Raw genomic sequence first — 25,532 nt, 5'->3', positions numbered from 1 at the left:
CCCATCCAACTGCACACCCACCTTATGATCCACTCCATATTTCACAAATCAGTCTCCCACAATGCTCTTCTAGCCTGCTCAAAGTAATGCTCAAGGTAATGCTCAAGGTAAACAGCATGCACAGCTCTTCTCTGCTGAGCCAATCTTCCCATCAAAGGTTTGTCCTTGGTAAAGTCACACTGCACTTGCTGTTCCCAGTCACCTTTGTGTCCTTCAAATGCTTGGAAATGGCTTCTAGGAGCGTCTGCTCCACAATCATCTTGGAGACTGAGGTGAGGCTGGCAGACCTGTGGCTCCCTGGATCTTCCCTCTTGCTCATCTTAAAGTTGCAGCAATTCAGCTTTGTGTAACTCTCTTGCTATATCATGTGAAGAGAAGTGATTTGTTACGCATTCCAATGGTGAAACGTCTAACATCTCAGAATGTGCAAAAAAGTGTGCGTGAGAAGAATTCAAATGTTTGGAAGTCTGAAACAGCAAAAGTTATCTAAAGAAAAATGAAGTAAGAGAGAACATTTAAAAGGAAGGCATTTTATGTGGCGTGCTTGCAAAAAAAAAAAAAAACAAACTTGTAAATATATTATTTAAATACTATGAAAATTCCCTTGACTACTGCATTTAACTGTCCAACTTTAAAGCTCATTACAGTTCTAAAAAAGATTTAGAAGCTGCTTATGTATGGATTTCAACACAACCTTAAACATGTAAATGTATCAGACATCAAAACAATTGCTTCCCACAAGACCTATCAAGATGCTATAGCCAGCCATTATTTTAATCTCAGTAGATCAGCCTGATGAATACTGGGTGTTTGATTTCCCACAAATCTGTCATCATTTCTGGTTAGCTAGTAGATTAAAACTACAGATAATGCACTAATTGTACATAAGCCAAAAAAAAAAAAAAAAAAAAAAAGAAGAAAGAAAGAGAAAAAAAAAGAAAGAGAAAAAAAAAGAAAGAGAAAAAAAAAGAAAGAGAAAAAGAAAGAAAGAGAAAAAGAAAGAAAGAGAAAAAGAAAGAAAGAGAAAAAGAAAGAGAGGAGAAAGAGAGGAGAAAGAGAGGAGAAAGAGAAAAAAGGGGGAAAAAAGGCAATTAATGACAATATTTCATTGACTTTGTGGGCATGTAGAAAATCTTCTGTTTCTTGGGGAGGTTTGGTCCTTGAGGCAGAAGAATTTTTCTACTGGTGGCAATTATACTTAGCTTGGGGTACCCTAATAAAATATTCCTCCACATACTGAAGAAGGAAGAGTTTATTAGAGTGTGACTCCTTACATGACAGAGAGATTGTGATTTCCTGATCTTTTATATTAGGCATGCTTGTGCTGTATGGTAATATTTTCTCTGTAATAAACAGAGCTGAATATAGCAAATAGCTTTTCTTGTTTCTCTGCTTGTGTAGATTACATCTAAGAGTTTTCTCCTTTTCCAAAATTGATGCAAATTGATTTATAGATGTTATTTTAGAAATAATGGGACTATTTTGTAATGGAGTAGAATACCTCAAGTGTTTTTCCCCTTGTAGATCTCTCTTAACTCCATGGAATCAACAAATATTATCAACAATTAAGCATAGTATATTGTATAATCATGCTTCTATTTTGCTATATTTCAGTATGTGGCTATTTTGCTGTTCGGCTCTTAGTAGATACTTTACATTTTCAACTGCAAAAAGGACTCAGGAACATTTTCTACTTGGAAGCATTAATAAGAAGCATTTATTAGTTTCAAAATTTATAAGCTAATATTTACATAGCAGATAGAAGTTGTCAAGTGATACATAATAAGGATAGATTCTGCAGTGTTAACAGAATTTTAAGGAAGATAAGCTAATGTGAACAATGTGCAAACTAATACAGTTAATTACAAGCTGATATTTCTAGGAAAGAAATATGTAGATCAGTTATCTGGTGGAGGACTGCGATATGAAGAGTAGCAATACAGACAGGCATTTAAGAGCACACAGAAATGCAGTCCTTGGGTGTACAAATGTGGGGAGCACCATGTATGTACTAAGTAAGGATTCTACTGGTGGAACAGTACGTCTTGGTCTGCTATCTGTGCAAAGGCTGTCAAACAGGAAGTGGCTAAACAGACGTATCCAGAAACTGCCCTTACTGAAGAGACTTTAAAACCCTTCTCTCTAGCCCATCACTGAATCACACAAGAGCTAAAGAATGTGAAATCACCTCAGTAAGGAGAATAGTTGTCACCATAGCAATCTTCAGTTTAGCAGACAAACCTTTTAAAAGATGCAGTTTTTGAAAGCTGAGATAAGAGACATTTCTGGTTTAAAAAAGGCTTGTGAAGTATTGCTTGTCATGTGAAATCTTTAAAGGTGAATTTTTTTCCAAAGGAGGTATTGTAGGTCCCGCAGAAATTACGCAGCAGTCACTTGGTCAGTTCTATCACCCACAGTGGGCAAAAGGTCAGGCTGGAGAATCAGTGCTTCCTTCGGGGCTGCGATGCCATGAAAAGCCTATGACACTGTGAAACATCACAATGGAGCAAAAAAAGAAACAAACAAACGAACAAAAATACTTTAAAAAACTACTATAATTTTAGAATATCTATCATAGTATTCAAACAGTACTTGATAGAGGCTGCAGTGAATAGGTTTTTAATGAAATCAGGCTAAAAGACATTTCTAGCTAGACTACAATGTCATTTCTTCTTTTCCCCTTTTATTGCTCAATTTTGGTGACTATTCACTAGAAAGGTAGAGTCACTTTTATTTAAGGCTGCCCAGCCCTTCTCCTATGATAAGATTCTGCTTCCTTTCTTTATCAGTTTATGAAATCTCTTAAGATTGATATTTCCATGTTGGGTTTTCACCTCAGGATAACTTTCTGGGAAGCATATGTCTATACTTGGCAGGAATTGTAACAAAAAGCAAAATGACTGAGTTTAGTTACAACAAGGCAAGGACAATTAGTTCTAAAATATTAAAAAGACTGGTGGAATATATATCAGGAGATATCCCTCTGTTTTAAACTCTCAATGACAGAACATTTTTTCTTATGTGTTGGTAAAAAATGAACATGGTTTTGGGCATTTATAAGTGCTAATCACAAAATAACAAAGGTAATGAACATTGTTAACTAGCAACATGTAATAATCTCAGTGTCAGATAAACTCTTTTTTTCCAGGATGCATATGTAGCTCTTATTAATGTAACTCAAGCTGCACATAATTACTGGTAACAGAAAATCACTGGCGTTAACCTCCTACTTACAGAACCACACCTTGCCCTCCAGGAAATCCAGCGAGCTTCCCAGGAATGCCCCTAGCCCTGGCCTAGATTTCAGCCTGTTTTATAACATTTTACAGCAGAAGCTTGTCAGATCTAATCCTGACTAATGCGTAAGATTTGATTGAACAAAGAAACAAAAGTCATTCTGAAATCTGGTTTTAAGTTACACTTCTTATTACAGTTGTTCCTTCGCTTGGACGTGGTTCAGCAAGTTTGTTGCTCTATCCAGCATGCACAGACTGATGCTGAGGTGTGTGGCTATTCATGTCAGAGATGGAGGGCAGAATTAAAAAAAACACCATTTCAGTCAAAGCTGCTGTACAAGATGACAAGGATGCATTAGCTAAGATAATATTTTCCTTTTTCTATAATTCCAATGGCTTTACTTTTATCTTCTAGGGTTGTGTGCAATTATTAATGAAGAGAAAATACAACATGGTTCGCTTTGATAGGAGAAGGCTTAATGGTTGATTCCTATTCATTCATTTCACCAGCAGAATAACATTAGTTTTAAATGCACCTGAAATGTAATTACAACATTCTGTCTGATACCAGAATTGTATCCATCAGCTGGTAAAGCATCTAGGCATGGTCTCTGCAATTCAGTTTCAAATGTACTGCTTGTGCCAATATGGGAGTCAGAAGTCCCATTCTGTCCTCAGTTTCCTTTTTCACATATATTTCATAATAATAACCTCCAAGCAGTCCCCTTCTGCCTTATTTTTCTAGAAAAAAAGTGTGAAAGCTTTTCTTTTTTCTTCTTCTCTTCTCTTTTCTCTCTTTTCTTTTGCGCCTTACAGAGATAAATTAGACTAAATCTAGAAAGAAGAACAAGGCTACAGCAAATCTCACATGGAGTGCTCTCCTGGGAAGCAGTCAGAGAAAAGGAGCTGGAGATTGTAATGGTCCATAACAGCTACTTCTCTGGTACAGTGACTAAAACAGAGAATCTAACTCTTGATTGCCTAAGGAAGAAAATATTGAGAAACAGTAGGGAGGTTTATATATCCTCTGCATCTGCCGCTGATGAAAAACATACTTGGGATCTGTGTTCTCAAGTCAAAAAGAACAATGAAAAATCTGTAAGATTTTATAGAATAAACATGAAACATGATTAAAGGATTAGCATACGCTCCTGAAGTACGGTTCAAAGATTTCTGTTCATTGAGTTTATCAAAGAGAAAGTTAACGAGGGCTCTTACATGCCTCTGAAAATACATAGCTTCAATCTAGCAGACAAAGATCCAAGAACAACAATCTTAACTTACAGTTTACCATAACTGACCACTGAGAGAGTTACCCAGCATTATTGTAGCTTTTATGTTAATTTTTATATCGAGATCTGATGTTTTCTCTTTTAAATAATGCAATCCAGTCCAAAAAGGAGCTAATTCAGGACAATCAGCTTTCTATTATACAAGAAGTCAGACTAGAAGATCATAGAAATCACTTCAGACTTTTTAATTTAATCTAATTAAATAGTTTAAATCTAGTTTAATTTGTTCTTTCGGTTGTTAATAAATAATATTTTTAATTTTCATGTCTGACTGCAGCCTCACCTAATCCCAATTATTTCTTACTGTATGTGGGTGGTGGGATGTTGTCATCCTACCAGCACCTCCACTTTCAACCCTAAGACTTGTATCATTATCTTGTTACACAACCTGCAGGGCTGATATTGTTGATATGATGCCAACCACAATCACTGAAAAAATGGAGGATCCAACACAGCTGTTTGAAGACCAAGCTCTCTTCCACTTTTTAAAAGTGGAATAACTAGAATATAGTGCTCAGGTGAATGTAATCTCATCACAGATCTCTGTTGAGGGTTTTTAGCACATTATTCTGCTTGATTATTTTACAACAAAATATATAACTTATCAGACTGCATGTATAAAAATCCAGGCTGGCACCGATATTTGCAATTTTTTTCTTACCTGTTCATTCAGCTGTGTTTTTGCTTGGTGGTCCTGGGAACAGACTGTCATCCTGACAAGAATTCACTGCACTGAATGGAGAGGAGATTTTCCTTTACAACACCTCTTGAGGAAGCAGTCCATCTTGTCTGGGGAGCAATTATTTGCTGTCCTTCGGGCTCAGGATCTTTCATTCCGTATGCCTGATGGCAGAGATGAAACAAGATAATCCTGTTGTTTCAGGCAAGATGTCAATCCTGTGTCCTCACCCCTAGGCTGTTTCCTTAGGTATGATCCTGTTTTAGGAAGGGGCAGGCACTCCACCGCTCTGTGCTGTGCTCATCATGTTTGTGTGCATGAGTTGTTCCCATCTGTCCTGTTTCAAAAGGCAAGCTGCAGCAGACAACTCTCTTTACCTTTTTTGTTATCCCACATTTTGCTGCCTCGTAATCCACTGCCAGCTTCCTGAACCACCTGGCCTTTAAATACTTCTTACACTTTCAAGAATTGTTAACAGTTGTGACCTAAAATATCAGTGCTACCAAACGTCCCAGTGTGTTCTCAAACCAAGCTTCCACCTACTGGGATTTTGAAAAGACACTCTGTTATACTACTATCAGGAAACTGCCTGGCTGAAACCAAATGATGTACTTAGAGTAAAAAAAACATTTCATTGGTTTTTAAGAAAAGCTTTGCTGCTTGGTAAAACTTTTGCATAAAGCCAGGGTAATCCTAGACCAAATGTGAGAACCATAATGCTTCACGGATGCTAAACATGTCAACCTCCAGGATGGAGTTAGTTCCTGGGAAGGAGCTGGCTAATGAGGAATAAGTAGAACAGAAGACTATACATTTAATAAAAAGAATTAAAAACCAGCAAAACGCTCCTATCCATTATCCGAGAATGCTGAAGATCTTGTACACTAAATGAAGGACTATCCAGTGGGTGATTAAAGACATTCCTGTATTTCTTCACTTTTAAGTGGATTTCTTTACAGTATTAGAGCTCTTCAGTTGTACCTTTCTTTTTATATGAGGCATGTTCATAAGTCCATACAAATGACCTTCTAAAGTGCTCTTGGGTATTAAGCCACTGGGGACATGATGCTGTGTGTGTTTGAAGTAAAACAAATCCAAAAGTCTGTTCTGATACATGTGCTTTTCTTCCAGTCCAAGTGTGTGTGTGTTTGGTTTTTTTTTTTATAAGTCTGCAGACGAAAAAACATGGAATTGAAGTTCAGATGGAATAATGGATGTGTAAAGATGGACAATCTTGGATGTTTTAAGATGGAAAAATGGATGTCTAAAACATGTAACAGAAGTAAATGACTGAACTGGATAGAAAGCCAATCATTTGGCAGAGTCTGGGGCATCTGCAGAGACAACTTTCTCCTGAGAAAATCTGAAATAGATAATTCAAAACACTAAGTTACAAAACTGTATCAATAATGAAAGAAGTATCACTTATTCTTTCTTTAAAAAGGAAAACATAAGTTCCAATTCTGAGTATACGCAAAAGGCTTCTAAGTGTGAAATATATTACAGGCTTAAACCTTTATTTTTGCCTTGAACACATCAGATCCAGTTTTCAAAGCTGTTCAGCACTTGGCAAACACATCATTTTCAACCGTAATTATGAAAGATCACTTTTAAAAAAGCTGACTTTCACTTTTGAAGACCAATCTGTAGAAGGTACTGAAAACCAGGACTCACTCTTTTACCAGTTTCTTCTGAGGGAGTGATGCTGGCAACATAAGAACTTTGCTAAAGAGCTCCTGAGAACTGGTCTCACAAACTTAGAAAATCTGTGTGAAGACAGCAGGAGTTATCATTCAAACTTAATGCCAGTCTAATTATTGCTTCAAACAAATAGCATCAACAGGATTCATTTTTTAAAAAATATCTTTGGTACACAGTAGTAGTAGCCACACCTGTATCCTCTTAGAATAAACATATTTCTTTTCTGCTCAATACCTTGCACAAGTACACAGAATTTGTGCAGTGCTTTTGTAAATTTGTCAAGAGTTTAACTCTCCCAGTTTTTCACTTCGCTGAATTTATTGTCATGCTTCATCCGATGCTACACTGAAATTACAGTGGACCTGCTCCAAATGCTGTTAGCCCTAATACGTGAAATTTCCTCATATAGAGAGAAAACTGCACTTACATTATGCCTGATCAGGGCCACAAAGCTGCTCAGTTCCACTTTGCCTCTACCACATTGGCTTAACTAATCTAATCAAGTTGTTTGTGCTCAGCAGTGTTATTTTGGTGAGTGCCCCTCAATCCCACAAAGTACCGTACTCATAAGGTAGAAGTCTGGGACCATGAAATAAAGATTACTTTCTTATCAGCAATAGTGTGTTTCACCTTTATTGCACTATCTGTCTAGCTGACAGTTATTTTACTTGGACCATCAAACTAATCCCACAAAACGTAGTAGCACTACTCATGAATTTAAAAGCAGTTAAACCACATGCTTCATTTCTCATTTCTTACACTGATTTTATACAAGGTGATAGTTAAAAGTAAGGGCACTGGAAACCAATAGAGTTCAGTATTAAAGAAATACTGCATTTTCTTGGGGGAGAAAAAAAAAAGAATTGAAACTGTAAGTTGTCTTACAGTTCCTGAAGAATCTTTGGCAAAGCTCTCAAAAAATCAAATAAAAATTGATATTTTGACATACAATATAGGAATAAAATTCTGACTTGCAAAGAAGTCACAGCTTTTGAAATTTCTTTCAGTTTTCCAATAGAGGCATGGGCTTCCTTAAGAAATGTAATATCTAGAAAATATACATGAACATGCACTGTTTAGTCATATCTGTGACTCTCTTAAAGGTTGCTCATAGACATCTTTATCCCTAGGGACTGAATATCAATGCCATGTAGAACACAGCACATGGTAAATATATTTCTTTTAAAGAGGTTATTGAGCAAATACTTGTGATTTTTTTCTTTATGAGAACTGCAATGGACTGGCAGCACAGATCCAATAAGAAACATAACTTTGTAAGTTGTTACGAAGAAGCCTTCTTCCTTAGGGGGCATACTCCCATAGAACATTTTTCTGAATTTTTTTCTGCACAATTTGGTTATTTGGAAGGGTCTATCCTATCAGACATATTTTGGTGACCGATAATCAAGGATAATGGAGGATTTTTTCTTAAAGAGCTCAAACAGAACTACAGAGGCCATGTGTTCATGGGGCAAATGAACTCACTCTTCAAGAGTACAACAAGGTCCTGGTGTGCACACTATCACACAGAGAGTTGACGTAGTGCAATCCTGGGAGTGGAAGAAGGAGTAGATCAAAGGGATGAGAGGGAGATGAATGCTTCTGCTAGCAGAAGAGTGGCAACTCTGTTATTTTAATGTCTACTTTGCTGTGTAGTGCCAGTACCAAAAGAAAAGGTGCTTGAGATCATGAGGTTCCTTCATCTGGACTTTCCTGCTTTGGCTTTTTGCGCCATTCAGCAGGCAGCATGTACCCAGGAAGAGTTCTTGGCCCTTGAAGAAGATATTGAATCTCCCTGGGGAAGATTCCTGCTGTCCACGCTGCTCCTCTTCCCAAATGTAGGGCATTGAAGGTAAACCCATAATCAGCAAGAGGGCCAGTGTTCACCAGAGGGATGCATCTCTGCCTGGTTCCTGCCTGGCCCGGCCTCAGGGAGGGCTCTACCACAGACACTGCCTGTGCCTGCGGCCGTGATGACGTCCATCCCAGCAGCCGGCACCACACATAGGACTGTGGTCAAGCCTGGCTGTGAAACTCCTGCTGGGCACGTTTCCACTGTGTCGGGGCCATCTTCTGGTTTGTGTCATAGACCACGGAAGGTTCAGATTTTATCCTCCCGTTTGTATGGATGATTCCCATGTCTTTGAAAATATGTTCCCACTGAAGATGAAGGCAAATTCCCACCGCCATTAGTGGACTTAGGATGTGTCCTCATCTCTCTTCTTGCTCATTTCCTTTGTTGCAGTAGAACTATTCCTTTATTAAAGCTTTTGCCTAGAGGGAAAAAAAAAAGCCACATTACTAAATAAATTATGAAATATTTGCATTTATGAAGCCAACCCCTTACGCCTAGCTCCTCCTCTGACATTACGAGGACACTTTTTAAAGAGCTTCAGCTTCTGCACTACCATTATTCCTCTGTGGAATCCAAGACTGGGAGGCTACCAAGCAGTGGGCCACAATGAGCCAAGTGACAGTAAGTAATGCCTGCTGGCTTTGACTCAGTGCAGGGCCAAGTACTGGTGGCTTGGTTAGTGCTAGAGAATGAAGTTGCATCAGGATGTAGGAAGAGATAGAACCAAAGAATGTACAAAACTGGGAAAATTCCTAAACAGCTTTATTTTTTCTGTGAGAATAAAAGGCCAAAATTTATTACAAATTCTGTAATAACAATGCCAAGAGCAAAGTGTTAAAGGCATCAGTTTGCTTATCACAGTTTATGCTCTTTTGTATTTGTATTTACCTTTTTTGCCTGCAGTTATCTGAATTCCATGAGAATGAATTAAGTTATAGTGTCACACTCCATAATGAAATGGTCTGCAGTTAATCTTGTAAATGTTCTGCACCTCCATCTTCACTGCGTTTTTATTGGTTTTTAAATCTTAATTGTAGCTTCCTTTTTTAAAAAAGAAAGAAAAAAGTAGCATGTTATTCAAATACATTGTTCAAACTACTTAGGTTGGCTTGTAAATTGCTCCCTCCTACTTTTATATATGTAATGCTTTTGATTTTGCCTCACCCCACCTCTTGGAAGTTTGGTAACAAACAGGGAGCTGCTTCCTCTCCAGGTGATAGGATTTGTTTGGTTTTTAATACTTGGCTAAGTCACTTCAGTGTGTGCTTCTCATTTTTTTTCTCTCTGTGGCTCAGCCTGTGGAGGTTATACCTGTTAAACAGATAAATACTCAGCAGCTATCACAGTAAGTGAAACAGATAGTTGACTATATTTCTGCATGATTAACTCTTAATGGCTTGCTGTGATTGAAATCAAGGTCTCTGGCCTCCACTGATGTCTCCCACCCTAATGTTCCTTCTGCTCCTCTCTTGGCTCACCTTCTGTTGTCCTCTTCGCTCTTCTGAGTTTTCCTCTGAGTTCTCTCATTCTGATTTCTCTGGTTCTCCATGTTATTTGGCAGAAAAGAGGAGGGCAGGTTCCTGGGCAGTAGGAAACAAAACTACAGCAATAGTCTGTCTTTGTTGCACAACATTTCTTCTATGCTTTTTCCTCACAAAATATCTCATGCAAAATAGTTAGGTCTCTTGTTCTCCCCTTGAAAATCTTACTTTCATGCAAAAAATTAATTAGAGTAGATAGAAAGCAAGAGAAGAAAAGACGCAGATTTCATTTGTGCAATGCCCAGGAAGGATTACAAGATCAGTATAAGCAATGGAGCAGCTGCTAGGGGAAGAAAGCAAACAGTTTCTGAAACATGCACCGAGTTGGTGTTCTTAATCCTGTGCGTGAATGGGTGGGCAGTGGTGTCGAGCATAAACACACGGGTGCAAGAATACAGTTTTAAAATTGCACTATAGAAATCTTGATTTCTGGCTGACAGAACCTTAGCCTAAAAAGGAAACCTGTAAAAATCGAGACACAGAAAAAGCCCTGGAGCTAAATACTGCCACACTTTGGGGAGTCAGAAGTATAGGAACAATGGCAAAACCCCAGCATGCTCAACAACGTGGCTTTTAGCAAACAATTGACAGGTTTCAGAAGGCGACAGAGAAAAGGTGCACTGCTATAATGAGATATTATTATCTGAGGGCTTTAATGCATGTAAAAACAAATATACTAGTTAGTATATGATGAAGCACAACAGTGTGGCTGATTTGCATGCACAATTTCTATGATTAATAAATTATGCAACGCTAGGACAAGTGTACTACAGTGAACTGCTTGCAGCAACCATGAGTGCTCCAGCAGGTCACACTGAACACTCTGTCCTGCTCTGGTAAAGTTTTGAATATTTAATTTTTAGCTTGCAGCTCTTAGGCTGCAAAATGGTGAAAGGAGGGGAAAGATGTTCCTCGCTTTTACCTGATTTGCAGATGATGCAGAATGGCCACCAATTACCTCATGTAAAAATGATACTTGAACTCAACTGAAAAAAATAAAATCAAGGGGATTCATTTGAATAAAAATGTAACAGTTGCTTAAGAATCAATGTATATATTTCAAATCCTAATGTTTTGTACTTAACAATTGGAGTAAAATTAAATTATCAAATATGCATATAATACTGGAACAAATAATTTAAAAACAGTAGGTAAGCATTAAAAAATTGTATTACAAACTACCTCCTGATGCCAAAATCTGAAAGACAATGGCTTCAGATGCCTCTTCCAGCAGCTTTTATTGCTGAAGAATTCTGAGAATATTCAACAGAGCAGGCTTTTAATCTGGTATATCTGATCGAATAGGAAAGTGTCAGATACAGTTATTGTTCATATATACGTTCATATATGTTCAGGATATCAGGCTATCTATCAAAGACTGATACCCCAGCTTGAAATCTGAGATCTGGCTCTCTGCCCCACACTATGGAGAATGTATTCCCGTGCTTTGCCTAATACAAATTCATTTCCTTTACATTCTCATCTTTAAATTTGTTGTTTTTTTTTTTTAAATCTCTTGTGTAATACGAAAAGTGCATCATATTCTTGCATCACATTCTGAGCACAGTTAGGCTTTGGCTTGCACTGAGGTTGTAGCAGACCCTGCCAGCACATCTCTGCCTCCTGAACATTTTACCCAAGGCATAGGCAGCTTACATGTTTGAAAGCAATTACTGTGCTAAGTATCCAATGATGTAGCTTTCCCAGAAGCTGAAAATGAAGGTATAAAAGACATCTACACAATAATTTATGGGTGTTAATGTATGGGTGTAAGTTCCTCTGGGGATAATTATGTGACCACGCTAATAATGCAGAAGATGCTTTGATACATTAAAAAAAAGAATGGTCTTCTTTAGCATTTCAGGACTGTCGGGAGGGCATATACTTGAACAGAAGAGAGGGACGAGCAACCCGTGTGTCTTCTCAAAAATAGCCCATTCTCTTAACACCACAGGCATGCCAAGAAGACGCTGTTCAATGTAAGAACTGATGTTTAGAGGCATTTGCTGGAAACTTCTTGTTTCGAGAGCAGAAAGGTGCAAACAGCAAACTGCTGGTGAAATACTGTCATGAGCCACTGCACAAGTGGGAGAGGCATGGGTTACAACTGAAAGAAGGGGCATTGCTGGCAGTTGGATGGACAAAACATCCACAGCTTTGCAGACTTTGGTACTTCTAAAAACTAGTCTAGCCAACTTTGAAGCTGACTTTGCTGTGTTTCAGAAATAGACCTGCAGGCCTTTATGACAAGTCCAGTGTCAGGCTTCATTAGCATGCCTTGAAGAAGGGAAGGTTCCCAGCTAGGCCAGAGCAATTTCTCCCAAATGTTCCCTTTGCTGGCTGGCAGGCAGCTGACATGGAACACGAGGTCCTTGAGAAGGTCCCCAGCACACTGGTGGAAGGGATGGCTCCCATTGCTATGCTTCAAGGTGTTTTTAGTCCTTGTGGAGACACCTGGAGAAATACCTCCATAAAGACGCCCTGTGAAATAGCCTCTGGCTGGATGCCTCTGCCTGCTTTCCAGTGGAGTAACTGCCCAGCTGGAATGAAACTTCACACAGGTTAGGTTTTAACACCTTCCCAGTATTTTAGCTTTTGTCTTAGTAAGCCTGTCATCTCATCCTTTAGATGGCTTCTTCCCTTTACATCTGTATAAAATTGCTCAGCAAGCCACTACCTGAGGGATTCCCAGCCGCTGGTGTTGCAGGAGAATCCTGAGGGGCTGACAGGAAACCCATCGGGCTTGGTTTCCTGGGGTGATGGGGACATGTGAGAGTGGCGGGTGGGTGGGGAAGGCTGAGGCAGGCATTGCAAGAGGCCATGTTTGCATTTCCTATCACTGGAGCACTTGTGGGGCTGCTGGTACAGGGCCTCATCTTGTCTAAGTAATTAGAAGGCCATTCCTACTCAGTAATTATATCTGCTGCTGTGTTTGTTGCAAACTCCCCTGTCTTACAGCAAGGTTTAGTGGATTAATAATGTGAGTTTTGGCCTCTCATGCATAAAAGTTTTCATGCATAATATTCTCATTTAGTCTAACCAGAACGGAGCCCAAGGGTCAGAATAGCCATACCTGTGCATCAAGGGGATGAGACATGGGGATTCCAGAAGGAGAAGAGCTTCTGCTCTCTCCATGCTGTATGCAACTCTTCTGCTCTTCTGCAGCTGCAGTGTGGCTCACCAGGCCCCTTCCCAGGGGCTGTGCTGCATGCTCTCCTCCATGGGCACAGAGGGCTCAGTAGGTAAAGCTGTGAAGTGTTTGACGTTTTGATAAAGAATAGCACCTTTTAAATTAAACTCTTCTAAAAATATGCAAAAATACTTCACACCAGCGACAGCGTGTGCTATGAGGGCATGTAAGTTTGAGCAAGGGGATGTGAACCTGATGTCACACGGCTGGCCTGACAGATACGGGCCATTCAAAAATCCAGAAGTTCAGATTGCTGATCACAGGTCTGTTTTGGGAAAAAGAGCATCTACCCATGTTTCATAATGTGTGTAATGGAAATACTGGGAGATATGCAAATACGGACATTATGCAATGAAAGGAAAACTACATTAAAACTGTTTACAGACAGAAAAAATAAGAACCAGAACTGCAGCCTTTTTATTGCTACACCACTGAAATTAGTGTGTGCCCAACCTACTTAGGCAGTGTAGGGTACAGGGCTTCTTTCCATCTTCCCACTACTGTTTACGCCTCTTTAGTAGATGCTGACAGGGAGGCAATCAATCTGGAGCACACTGGAAGAGAAATGCTGTGAACAGTCTTGGCTCTATGATATCTACCAATTGAACAAATAATTAAGGATACCAATTAGCACTTACAGTCAAGGGACAGGTCTGGGGAGCAGGACTGTGACACACCACTGTGTCAGCATTGGGATGAAGACTCCATGCTGTTGAGCTCTGCGAGTTAAACACTGTGGCTGAGCATCTCTCATAGGAAATACAGGTGGTAGAGCAGATCCCAGAGCCCTCTGGTGCACCATGGAGCACCTCACCCAAGCTGATTCCAGTGAAGGTCTCCTTGTTGTTCCTGTACATGTCCTGTACACGAACATGTGATGTTGTGGGCAAGATGCAAGAGGTCAGGCCAGTTGGGTCAGTGTCTGCCATGAAAAAATGGACAAGACAAATTTTATCTTGACTTATCGAAGCCAAGCCCTACTGTCCCAGCACTCACTGCTGTCTAACAGGCAATTTTCACAGCCACAAATAGTTATTACTTGACCACAGCTGGTGAAACAATGGAAAGCATGCACATAAAATAATTTGACAAGCTTCAGAGGAAAAACGTTACTTAACATTATTTGTAAAACTTTTTGCTCATATGTAGAGATAAAGAAAAAAGTCCATTTCGTGCAAAACATCTAAACTATTTACATTATTTTCATTGAGCTATGAGAGTCAGCTTTATCTTCAACCCAGGTTGACTAAACATACAATCCAGTTTTGCACAGTTCTCCCATTTACCAGGCCAGATACAGTAGTTTTATTTCTTCAATAAGTACACTCAAATGTGATATGACAGTCATTTATTTGGTACTTTGAACACTTTGTTGATTGATTGATTTTTTCAGGATGGAAAGGGAAGGAAGTCTTCAGTAAATTCTTGTGGTCATAGGGTATTTCTTGATAGCTATTTGACACTTGTATACAGTCAGGGGTATGGACTACAAACACAGCAAAACAGAAATATTAGCAGGGCAGGCAAACCTTCAAACATAAGTTTACAGCAATTCAGGAAAAAAAAGAAAAAGTGAAATATAATCCTATAAATGTACCTAAGAACATATTAAAAATTGATTCAAAAAATGCTACTGCAAGTTTGCAAGTTAGCTTTGTCTTTATAGCAAATCTATGCAAACTTCAAATGCTAGGCCTGAGAACAGAGGTATCAAAAATTAACAGCCACATAATGTGCAGTGTGAAAATGTAGATGAAATAACATGTTCAAATATTTTCTTCTCTCTCTTTTTTTCCCCCTAATTTTCTCAATTTTTCCTTTGGCAGCTATAAAACCATATAACCAATCACAAATAGCTATAGATGGAAGAGAGAGACCATAAAAAGAACATCTTCTCTCTTAATTTATTTTATTCATTCATTTTTTGGACGTGTTTATTGGTTTATATGATTGCTGCACATGAATAAAAGCACTAGAAACATTCCCAAGCTGTTGGTAACAAATGATTCAAAGCTCATTTCTTCTCCAAAAATTAATCATAAAAATGAAGCCTTCTTGTCCCCAGACTACTTGTCTTCCTGTCTGCATACAATTACGCCTGATTTTTAAGAAATTCAGCCCAGCCTCAGCAGCCATGATCTGATCTCAACAGAACCTGGAACAGGCGGTGATTTTGAAGCATTTTGGGGTACTTTTCTCCTGTCAACAGCCCATCTCAGACAGCCTACATAGCACAGCAAGTTTTCATTTTTCCTCACATCCCCTGTCCAGCATTTCTCACTGACGTCCCCTGTGAAGCACTGCTGGCAGCAGCGTGCTTTGCTTCAGTGTCACAGTGCAGGGAAAAAACAGCCATGTTTTACCCATAAAATGCCTGCTTTTGTAGCTAAAGAAGTGAAAGTCTAGCACATCTGGTAACTCACAGGGCCATTTATTTTTTTTCCAGAGAGAAAATATAATTTAAGGGAGATATTTCCTACACATTTTATGTAACGAGGGGCTATGCTATTTGGGAGGAACAGTCTATTTATGTCCACGCAGAAGCATCATTGCAACTTTCGTAGTGGATCACCAAATGTCTAAAAGCACTGTAGATGTGTTTGTTCTGTGTACAGATGAACCCACCACTCCTCCAAGCTTGCTCTACAGCACGGTTTAGGTCTCCAATGCAGGTCCACTGAACTTCATCCTTCATTGAAACAGACCATTTGGAGTGATCCTGGATCGAATGGAAGGTGGAATTCAGTGGCGTCCCTATGAGATTTATGTTGTAGACATAGTACTGGAGAGAGCAGTTTGAGGGAAGCTTTTGGCCAGAGTGCTGCCAGGATTCAGCCAACAAATCAGTCTTCAGTTCCTGAGCCACCCAGGCCACGTAGATATCTGTGGAATAGCAGAGGATGGGAGTCAGCCCATCATTTTCCTTCATTTAAGAAGGAATCAAAAAGGATCACTTAAACTGGGCTAACTTCTCTCCAATGCCTGAAGTGAACCAGAAGAGATTTTACCCCCATCCTGCCCTGATTTTATTTCCCGAATTCATTCTTGTTTTCCCTTCTTTTGCTGGAAAACTTGTTAGAAATAATCAATAGGAAATAAAGGAAAAAAAAGAACAAAAAACCTCAGTTCTTCATAACAAAAAAAAGCAGATTATTCAAACCTAATTTTTGTTCTTTGCTGCTACATTTGAATATCAGGATAGAAAATTTCTGACAACCCTACTAATGTGCATTGTAAAACATTTGAGAGACGAGATAGCTTTTCACTTTGTGGGGCTGACAGAATGACAGAAGACCATTCCCTGCTCTGCTAATTCACTTCTGAAGCTGAAATTCTTTTCTTCCCCTCAAAGAAAATACTGTCAAAGGATATACTGACTGCCCACTGCTTGCTTGAGCACATGATAGATAACAGCACTTTCACTTACCATCCACGAAAGAATTAGACTTTGCAAAGTGGAGAAAGACTTCCCCACGTGCCGACTGCAGCTTGGAGAGGCGGCGCAGGGGGCCTGAGGGCAGCCTGGAGCCTGCACAAAGCTTTTGAAGGTTTGGGAGATCGGCTTGGAAGGTATCAGGGAGGGAGCAGCTGTAGATTTCTGGATTAGAGCTCAGCATCTGTTGGTCTAGAAAAAAGCAAGTAAACAAACAAAAAACCACAGAAACAAAAGCCCCCAACCAACATAAAACATCCACAAAGAAATGAAAATAAGCAAAATGAAAATAGGCTAAAGTGGAGCAATCAAGACAGTAAAGTTCAGCCTGGGAAGAGAAACACAAATCCTTTCTAATCTTCACAATTTATCTCCCAGAGGAGTTCAGTGTCGAAGTAGCTTGTTTTAGCAACCAAAAATGTGTTTAATTGCTTTGAGTTCTGACTAGCCCTGTAGCACATAGCCTGGCTGGGAGAGTAAGCTCCATTTTTACCATGTACACCTCCCTGCACCCAGCAGAAGGGCCATGCCACATCCCTCCATGATCATCTTCAAGCCTCTGAGTGGTCACACTGCTGAAGTGGCACGTGTGAATTCAAGTCTGTATTTACAGGAGGAGTTTCCACTCAGTTACACTTGCCAAGCCAAAGCCAAAGCCAAAGCGAAAAGCTGACCAAGCACCTGGCTGGATTTTAGGGAGAATAGAGTTTGACTTTCAGAATTTAGACTGGATCTGCAGAAGAAAGTTCTTTGTACAGCGCTCAGTCCTCGCTGTGGATTTCATAAAGAGGAAGGATACAAATAGCTCCACGAGTGATGAGTTCATGAAGATGACTCCATCAGGAACTTTCCAGTCTTTCCAGCTCAGGAAAACCCTAAACCACAGATTACCAGAAGCTGGGAGGATAGAGCACGAAAACATTACTGTGCTTCTCATTTTCTTCTTTCCCTTCCCTAAGCACAAGCAAAGATGCACCTCCAGGAGCAGGATCTTGGTTTTGACAGCTCCATAGTGTGCCCAGCTTGTTTATTTACAATCTTATGCATTTCTTTGATAAAATCTGGCACTTGTAACTGAGCAAAGAGCCAAAAACAATGTAAAAGGTGTTAAGGAACATATAAGTGTGTCATCTTACCATGCCTTTTGATAGTCCTTATTCAGGACCTCCAGTGTCAGGTACTTCTAAATCTTACAGATACAGATTTTATTTTTCTTATTTTTAGGGTTCACTTTTTATGTGGCAAAAAGTACCTATAGAAATTCTGGAGAATATTTTTTCCATAGTTAGTATTTCTGACGTCAAGGCCACCATTCCTGCTAAGCAGTGATTGCTTTGCATTTGTAGAAATGCAGACTACACCAGTTGAATAAGCTACTACTTCTGTTAAAAATGATGACCCATCCTCCTTTATATTTCTAAAGCATTTGGTATGTATGGGCTGACTTTGCCCTCAAAATGCGCTTGTGACTATTATTATCTCAGTAGACCCCATGGGAGATGGAGAAAGAGTGGAAGAGTGAATTTCCCACATTCCCACAGGAAGAACTCGATAAATAGAACTGAAAGCCAAGCATGCGGTTTCCAGGCCCCACTTGGTTACCAAATTTGATAATGGAGGACAAAAGCAAGCAATTTTGGAGGCACAGCAAAAAGGAAAGGAGTCAGAGAGTTGCAGTGGTGCAAAGGCATTCTTAGGGAGAATCCTTACCTATTTCTATGAACTGCTCATATGTAAAGGTTATGCACATGGCTGTCTGTCCGTAGAACTCCCCACTGGCTGGGTAACCATAGCCGTCCTCGGGATAGGGGGGGAACAAGGGTACGCTGTGGATCACCCAGAAGCCTTGCGATTTGTCCAAGAGCAGAAACCCTATCAGAGGAAAGTTATATCAAATAAGCCCTGAGACATCGCAGTGGTGTCCTGCTTTGGATTTGCTGCTGCAGACATCATGCTTTAGTGTGTTAATGTCTACAGTGAAACTGGCTCTACAGTATATTAATGGCCTATAGAAAACACTGATATTGTGCTAAAATTGCATTAATTCTCAGCTGCATAGCCTAACATGAACTGTCACCTCTGTGCTTTCAAAGAAAATCTTTGCAAAACCTTTTCGTTCTCTGCTCAAATACCGTCTCTGAAAAATCTGATGGTTTATTGTCTGTGACTCCCTCCTCATGGCCCCCTCCCCTTCCCTTCATTTCATCACTGTGCTCAGTGCAGGATGCCTGCACTGCAGGTAGGCATGGGCCCAGGGAGCAGCCCCCAGATCTGCAGCCAGATACAGCCCTGCCAAAGCTCTCCAGCGCCAGGCTGGGCAAGTCCCATCTGCTTCCTCAAGGGACCACCAGGACTGCACAGCAGCTCTGTGGCTATACTGTCACTGCTTACTTAAGTGCTTCTATAATCCTTCCACAGAGATGGAAAGCTGGGAGTTCAGAGGCTAACTGTCTCACAGGGTGCCTTTCCCCTTGCACTGGGTGCTGCTGTCACATAGCCAGCCCAGGACGATGTGTCTGTACTTGCTGAAGGAGATACAAGAGTTTCCACTCTTGAAAACAAAGGGTCCCTAATCCCTAAGAGTTCTTCAACACAGCACAGGCACAGCAGAACCAGAATAGAAGCAACTGCATCTGTCACCGTGCCGCAAACCACTCATCGTGCAAATTGCTTTCCAGTTTTGTTTTAGGCAGGATTTTTAGATATGCAGATTGACAAACAAACAAATTCCACAACTTTAAAAAAGAGGAAAGCTGGGGATTCTCCCTGTACCTTTGGTGTGTCCTCTTTTACAGCTGATGGAGCCTGAATGAGGGACCTCATCGTTATAGATTGCATACACAGTGTTGTTCCTCTGCAGGGAAACACACATTTCTGAAACACGACATTCAGTAAGAGGAAGGCCTTTAAGCAAATGACTTTTTCTGAAAGAATTCAGCAGATCTCTGCATACATCACGAGACTCTTTCCCATGTCAGCTGCCACCATCTACACAGAGCTTACACTAAAATAAACTTGAAGACTCAGCATTACGATCCTGGTTAATATCAAGCAGAAGTTCTCTCAATCATTGCAACAGTCCTTGAGGCTCAATATGCTCAACAGGACAATTTCCATGGGTTCTGTTGGGCAACCACGTACCAGAACTTCCCATCCTCTGCTTTTCTGTGTACCTCTTTCTCACTTAGCAACAAGGTCCTGTGAAAATGTCTGCTCAGGAAAAGAAACCATTTCAAGTGTTCTTATGAAGGACAAACCACAAATATTTTTTACAAAAAAATTTACATACAGCTGCACCTTATTTGCCCCGAATAAAGAGCTTCAAAGGTGTTGAGAAATGTTTCCCCACCTGCTGTGCAGTTTGCAAATGCTAGCAGTGTAGGAAGACAGCATCAGCATAGATCAGCGTTGTGAGCTTGTAAAGATTGTTTGTATTACAGTTCCAGCATGATACAGAATAGGAGAGTCGAGTGGTTTGGCAATATTGACCAATTTTTTTTTTAACATATAAATGTAATGACAGCCTACCACTAACCCACAGCAGAAATGCAAAGACACACCCAGACTCCTAAGAATGGGAACAATGTGTAGATGCTAAAAAATAACCATGGGCAGATCTTGTGGTATTTTATGATCACACTAGCATAAAGGAAGTTTCTGACTAGAAAAAGAAATCATTACTGGTGAAGCAGTCAGAAGGCAACAGCAAAACCCAAATGTGATCTAAGGTGAAACGCAAAACACATGCAGCTGGGAGGGCTGAGGTGGGTGGTCTTTGGTGATCAGCACCAGGCTGGGCTGAGCTGACAGCTGGCTCTGTGCTTCAGCCACCACTCAACAGAAATTGCAGAAACAAAGCCATGGGGACCGTGCACCAATGTTCATCTATTTGATGGACAATACTTCAAGTGTGTGAAAGACTCAAGTAGAAATTTCCAGGGCAACTTCTAATTCTAATTTTGAATATAGGGAAAATATTTAAAAGCTCTTTACAATTAGGGTAGAGGCATTGGGGCAGGTTGTCCAGATAGGCAGTAGATGCCCTGTTCATGGATACTTGCAATGTCTGGACAGGGCTCTGAGCACTTGATCAAGCTGTAGGGGTCTCTGTTCAAAGCAGGGGAGTTGGGGTAGCTGACATTTAGGGGTCCTTTCCAACTCAAACAATTCTACGATTCTATGATTCTAATTGTAGCCAGAACTGCAAATGATCTGCCAAGCCACCAGTATGCTCACCTTGATGCATATTAGCAGATCTAGTCAGTCAGGTCTGGCTATAGCCCTACATGCTTATTTTGGCTGGTTTCATTTAATTTGCATGTACTGTCAAGTAGACGTGATAGCAACACAGCAATTAAACCTTGCTTACCTTGGACTCGTATGCTTTGTAGAGCTGCCCCAGTGTCTGTCCCAGAGCACTCTGTGTCATGTTGACAAGGTACCTGCCAGGCTGCCACTGCTGCGCTAGGCTGTCCATGTACAGGTACTCCAGGCCCAGCCCTGTGCCATCTCCTTTGGTGTGCTTTGGCAGCTTGTACAGAGCAAACCTGCAGCAGTGACACACAAATTTTGTTTTTCTCACAAACCATTCTACCTCAATGCATAGGTCCATCTCTTCTCCCCCATGAGCATGTAAGGACCAAGGTGACCACAGAGATGCCTGCACAGGGACACCAGTGCTAACACTCTGGAGCCAGCAGCACCGTGTCCCTGCGGGCACCTTCAGTCTGCTTCTCTGAAGAGGCTTAGCCAGCACCAAACTACCCTTGCTATGGCCACACTGTTGTCAGTACCCTAGAATAACTAGCCTTAGTTTTCCCTCACTGCACCCACATCCCTCCTGTGGCTAAAATGTGAATGTGAGCATCTGAGCAAAACTCTGTCCTGCATCTTTGTGGGGTTTTCACCCTCGGCACAAAGGATGAGGCTGAATGAGTTCTGCCTAGCATTTCAGGGACTGAACTGTGAGCTCAGCATCAGGGAGATGAAGCAGGGAAACCTATGCAGGGATGCACACTGTGGGGACATCCTCTGGTGTCCCATGCAGCCACCAACTCCATGCTGCTTGCTCCTGGCTTTCGTAAACAGGAAAAGGCTGAGCCTGAACTTCAGGTCCCAAACTCAGTCTGCCATTCTCTTGGTCAATATGGATAACTCTTACCAACAATTTCTTATTCTATACAAATAGAATTATGTATTTATATGAGCCATAATTACACTGTATATTAAATCATAAAATTATATAATTCCACTTGTTCATACATACATATAAATAAGCATGAAACCATGATTAATTATAATCCTTCAATAGCAGACACATTCTGCTGAGCTGTTGCAAGTGGAATATTTACAAACAATCAGTAAGAAACACAAATCTCTTCAAAATTGCAGAGTACTTGACACTGTTGGTAAATGGGTCCGTTTCTACTAGCGTATCTGATGAAGTAAACAGGTTTTCCTAGTACAAAAGTCCATGGGATTAATTGCAGTCTAATTAATTGAGCCACTTGCTTTGAGTGCTCTGCTTAAGTAATTTGTTATTTATGTCAATAGTAAGAACTGAGCAGCATTATTTTCAGTCCTGTGCATAGTACTTAGCAATAATGCAGTCTGACTGCACTTAACACTGTCAGTATGTCAGGAGGAGTAGGTCCTGCCCAGATAAATTACAGTTGGTTTAAAAAAAAAAAAAAAAAAAAAAAGGCAGCTCAGAAAGCAGGTAAAAGCACCAGAAGAGCATTTTGCTAGAGGGACACTTAATCCATGGAAGGGCACACATACAGACTGAGGAGAAGCACACACCATGCTAGTGATTCTTGTAATCCACCTGCATCCCCACTGTCTGAGGGATGTTCCAGGAGAAGGTGAAGAAGGAATTTGCAGGGGAGGTCTGGTGAGAGCGTTTCCTACTTGAGAAGCTGCAGCCATCCCTTCACTTGCAATGAGGTTTTGGAAAGAAGACAAATAGTAGTAGTTATACAGGTAGGAGATGAACCAAGAACTGCTGCCTGAAGCCTTTCCAAGCTCCTCCAAAATGTTCTGGAAGGTCGGTGCTTTCCCCATGTTTACAGCCCTGCAGCTGACGTGCGTACAGGAATGCCCACTCCCAGGTGAGCTGAGCACTCGACCTGACAGCTGAGTGCCTCAGCAATTGAAGCTGGATGAAAGTCCTCACTGCTAACTGTGCACAGGAAGTTTCTCAAGCGTTTAAAGTATTGAAGTGTTGTGGGAGTGGACTGAAATTACCTTCCTGACAATCAGGAAAAAGCAAAGTCATTAGCAGCAAAGAATCTGATTAACACAGCCACAGTGCTTGCTTCTGAGTGAGCACTGAATTACTAGAAGCAATTTTTAACCATCTTTTAATCTCTTTTTTCCACATCCTATAAAAACCAATGCACAGCCCTGGCTTCAATCCCTGGCTCTGTGTGCACAAGATGATTCTCAAAGAGTGCAGTGAACTTGGGCCAATAAAACAGAGACTTCTGCTCTCCTAAGGACAGCGGGCCTGGGGCCATATGCTGTGTGCAGGGGCTGGTGAGGTGAGCTCCCAGGTGAAACAGCACCTGTGGCCATTGCCAGCCCTACCACTCATGGAAGGAAGTGCAGGCAAGCCAGGGACACAGGTGGGAGGACAGATTCATGGCACAGTTTGGGTTGGAAGGACCTTACAGATCCAGCTGTCCCCCAGTAGGACGCCTCCCAGTAACGTGAGTTGCCCAAAGCCCCCTCCCACTCAGCTTTGGGCATTTCCAGGGAGGGATCAGAGTGGATAAGTGAAGTGATTCCTTCAGTCTAGCAGCAAAGAAAAGGTGTGTGAGTACTGGTAATAAGCAATTATGGAGAATTGCAGCAGGAAGCCACTGAACAGCAGAGACTCATACAGCTCTTGCTAAGTGAAAATAAAAAAAAAGAAAAACTGTGTTTGTTTGAAAGGGTGTCAACATCCTTTGCTTAAGAGGAAGCTTTTCTCAGCAGTTTCAGTTCTGCTTCGTAGCACCTGACTTCAGAATCAGGAAGAAGCAGAGGATGTTTGTCAATAAACAAGCACGACCATGCTGACAGGCAAGCTTCTCTTTTATCAGGTCACAATATGTTTGGAAGATCTCCCCTCTTCTCCCTACTACTCCTGTCAGAAGGGACCGGGGTCTGCAACTTATTCTGAAAGAAATCATTGTTTAACAGAGAAATGAAATCTTTCTTATCACGAATTTCTTGGCTGCCTGCACCAATTCAGATTCTGATTCCCAAAAAATGACTTTTATCTGGAGGTGCATTGGTAAGCAAGATGGGGCTGGGCCAGTCCCTCAGGAGCTCAATGTGAGCAGCACACTGCCTGTGCTTGGGAGCCCCTGGTGAGCCATGTGTGAGGGTGGTGGGACAGAGCAGCACCACCTCCTCTGTCACTCATATCTGAACTAATTGCTGCTCTGTCATTCTTATTTTAAAGTGCTTAATATTTGTCCTCCAGAGGCTTCAGTGCTTTTTTTCTTTCCTTTTTTAAAAGCCCTTGCTTTACTTTCTAAACATGGGTTGGCTGTTTTGTGATTACACTTCGTGTCTTTCATCTTCAAGGTGCATTAACCCAGTTAATCACTTGGCACCTAAGTGCTGGCTGAGCGCTGCCAGACACCGCTTTCCCACACAGCCATGGCTGCCTGCGCTCCTTGTGCGTCTCCCAGCCCACTCGGGAGGTGACTGGGCCTCAGCTCCCCTGCGTGGCCAGGGGCCATCAGTGAGGTCAGGGCAGGGTGTGGGCATTTTCCCAGCAGTGCTGCTGCAGGCAGTTGTGGTGCTGGCACTGGAACACAGGTGAGGCTGGCTTTGATCATCAGAAATGAACGCTGCGTAAACCTGTCATTATTTTGCAGTTAGTCATAACAGAGCAGCGTGTTTTGTTCCACGGAATGAAATCACCTTTCAGTAACCTAGCCCAGGTTTTCCTAATGTAAAATTCAGTTACTCAGAGGCAAGAAGGATTAAACCAATGCTTGCTATGCATTACTTCCCAGCGACCCGCCTACTTTGCACAGTGTAATTTTAGGCGTTATTTACTCATCCAGTTTCCCTCCCATGTGCGGTGCTTACTTACCAGTCCACTGCCTCCCCGTCTTCGTTCCTGCAGGAAATCTCCACTGCCCACAGGGCTGGGGAGAAGAGCAGCAGCAGCAGAGTAGGGCCGCGCCACGCAGAGCTCGCAGTCATCTCGGCGCGTGGCACAGTGAGCGCAGGGCAGGCTCCGAAAACAGAAGTCGCCCGCGTTTCCTCAGGCTGCCGGTGAACGCCCCCAGGATCGGCTAGAAGCTCGCGCGCGTCAATCCGGGCAGAAGAACGGACACGTGAAACTCGTCCATCTTGTACAACTACCTGAAAAAGCTCAGTTTTCAGACAAGCAAACCAAACCCACTTTCTCCTCTCTGCTTTTCCATGCAGCCCCCATTTTCTCTGCAGTGAGCTCAGCCTTTGCATCATTCCCGGTTGCAAAGCCCCCAGTTCAGCTCTGTTCCTCCATTTGCCCATGGGCACTGAACGTCCATTTGCAGGGACTGACAGCAACAAAAGCCTCTGAGCCACAGCAATTTACTTCCAGTTGGTTAGTAAGGTT

At 41.3% G+C, this 25,532-nt stretch overlaps 1 protein-coding gene across 1 annotated transcript; it reads right to left on the bottom strand.

The window, feature by feature from the left end:
• Positions 1–16,021: 16,021 nt before the first annotated feature.
• DNASE2B (deoxyribonuclease 2 beta) lies at positions 16,022–25,132 on the bottom strand (the record flags this gene model as incomplete). Its single annotated transcript, XM_079535495.1, has 6 exons — positions 16,022–16,377; positions 16,922–17,119; positions 18,638–18,799; positions 19,700–19,781; positions 21,297–21,474; positions 25,020–25,132. The coding sequence occupies 6 exons, from the start codon at positions 25,130–25,132 to the stop codon at positions 16,022–16,024; spliced, it is 1,089 nt and encodes a 362-aa protein (XP_079391621.1).
• Positions 25,133–25,532: the final 400 nt, after the last annotated feature.

Source organism: Tetrao urogallus (genome assembly GCF_951394365.1).
Source record: "Tetrao urogallus genome assembly, chromosome: 5".
In the NCBI taxonomy this organism is placed as follows: Eukaryota; Metazoa; Chordata; class Aves; order Galliformes; family Phasianidae; genus Tetrao; species Tetrao urogallus.
Note: the sequence above shows the minus strand (reverse complement) of the source record. Positions and strands in the feature narration are given on the sequence as shown.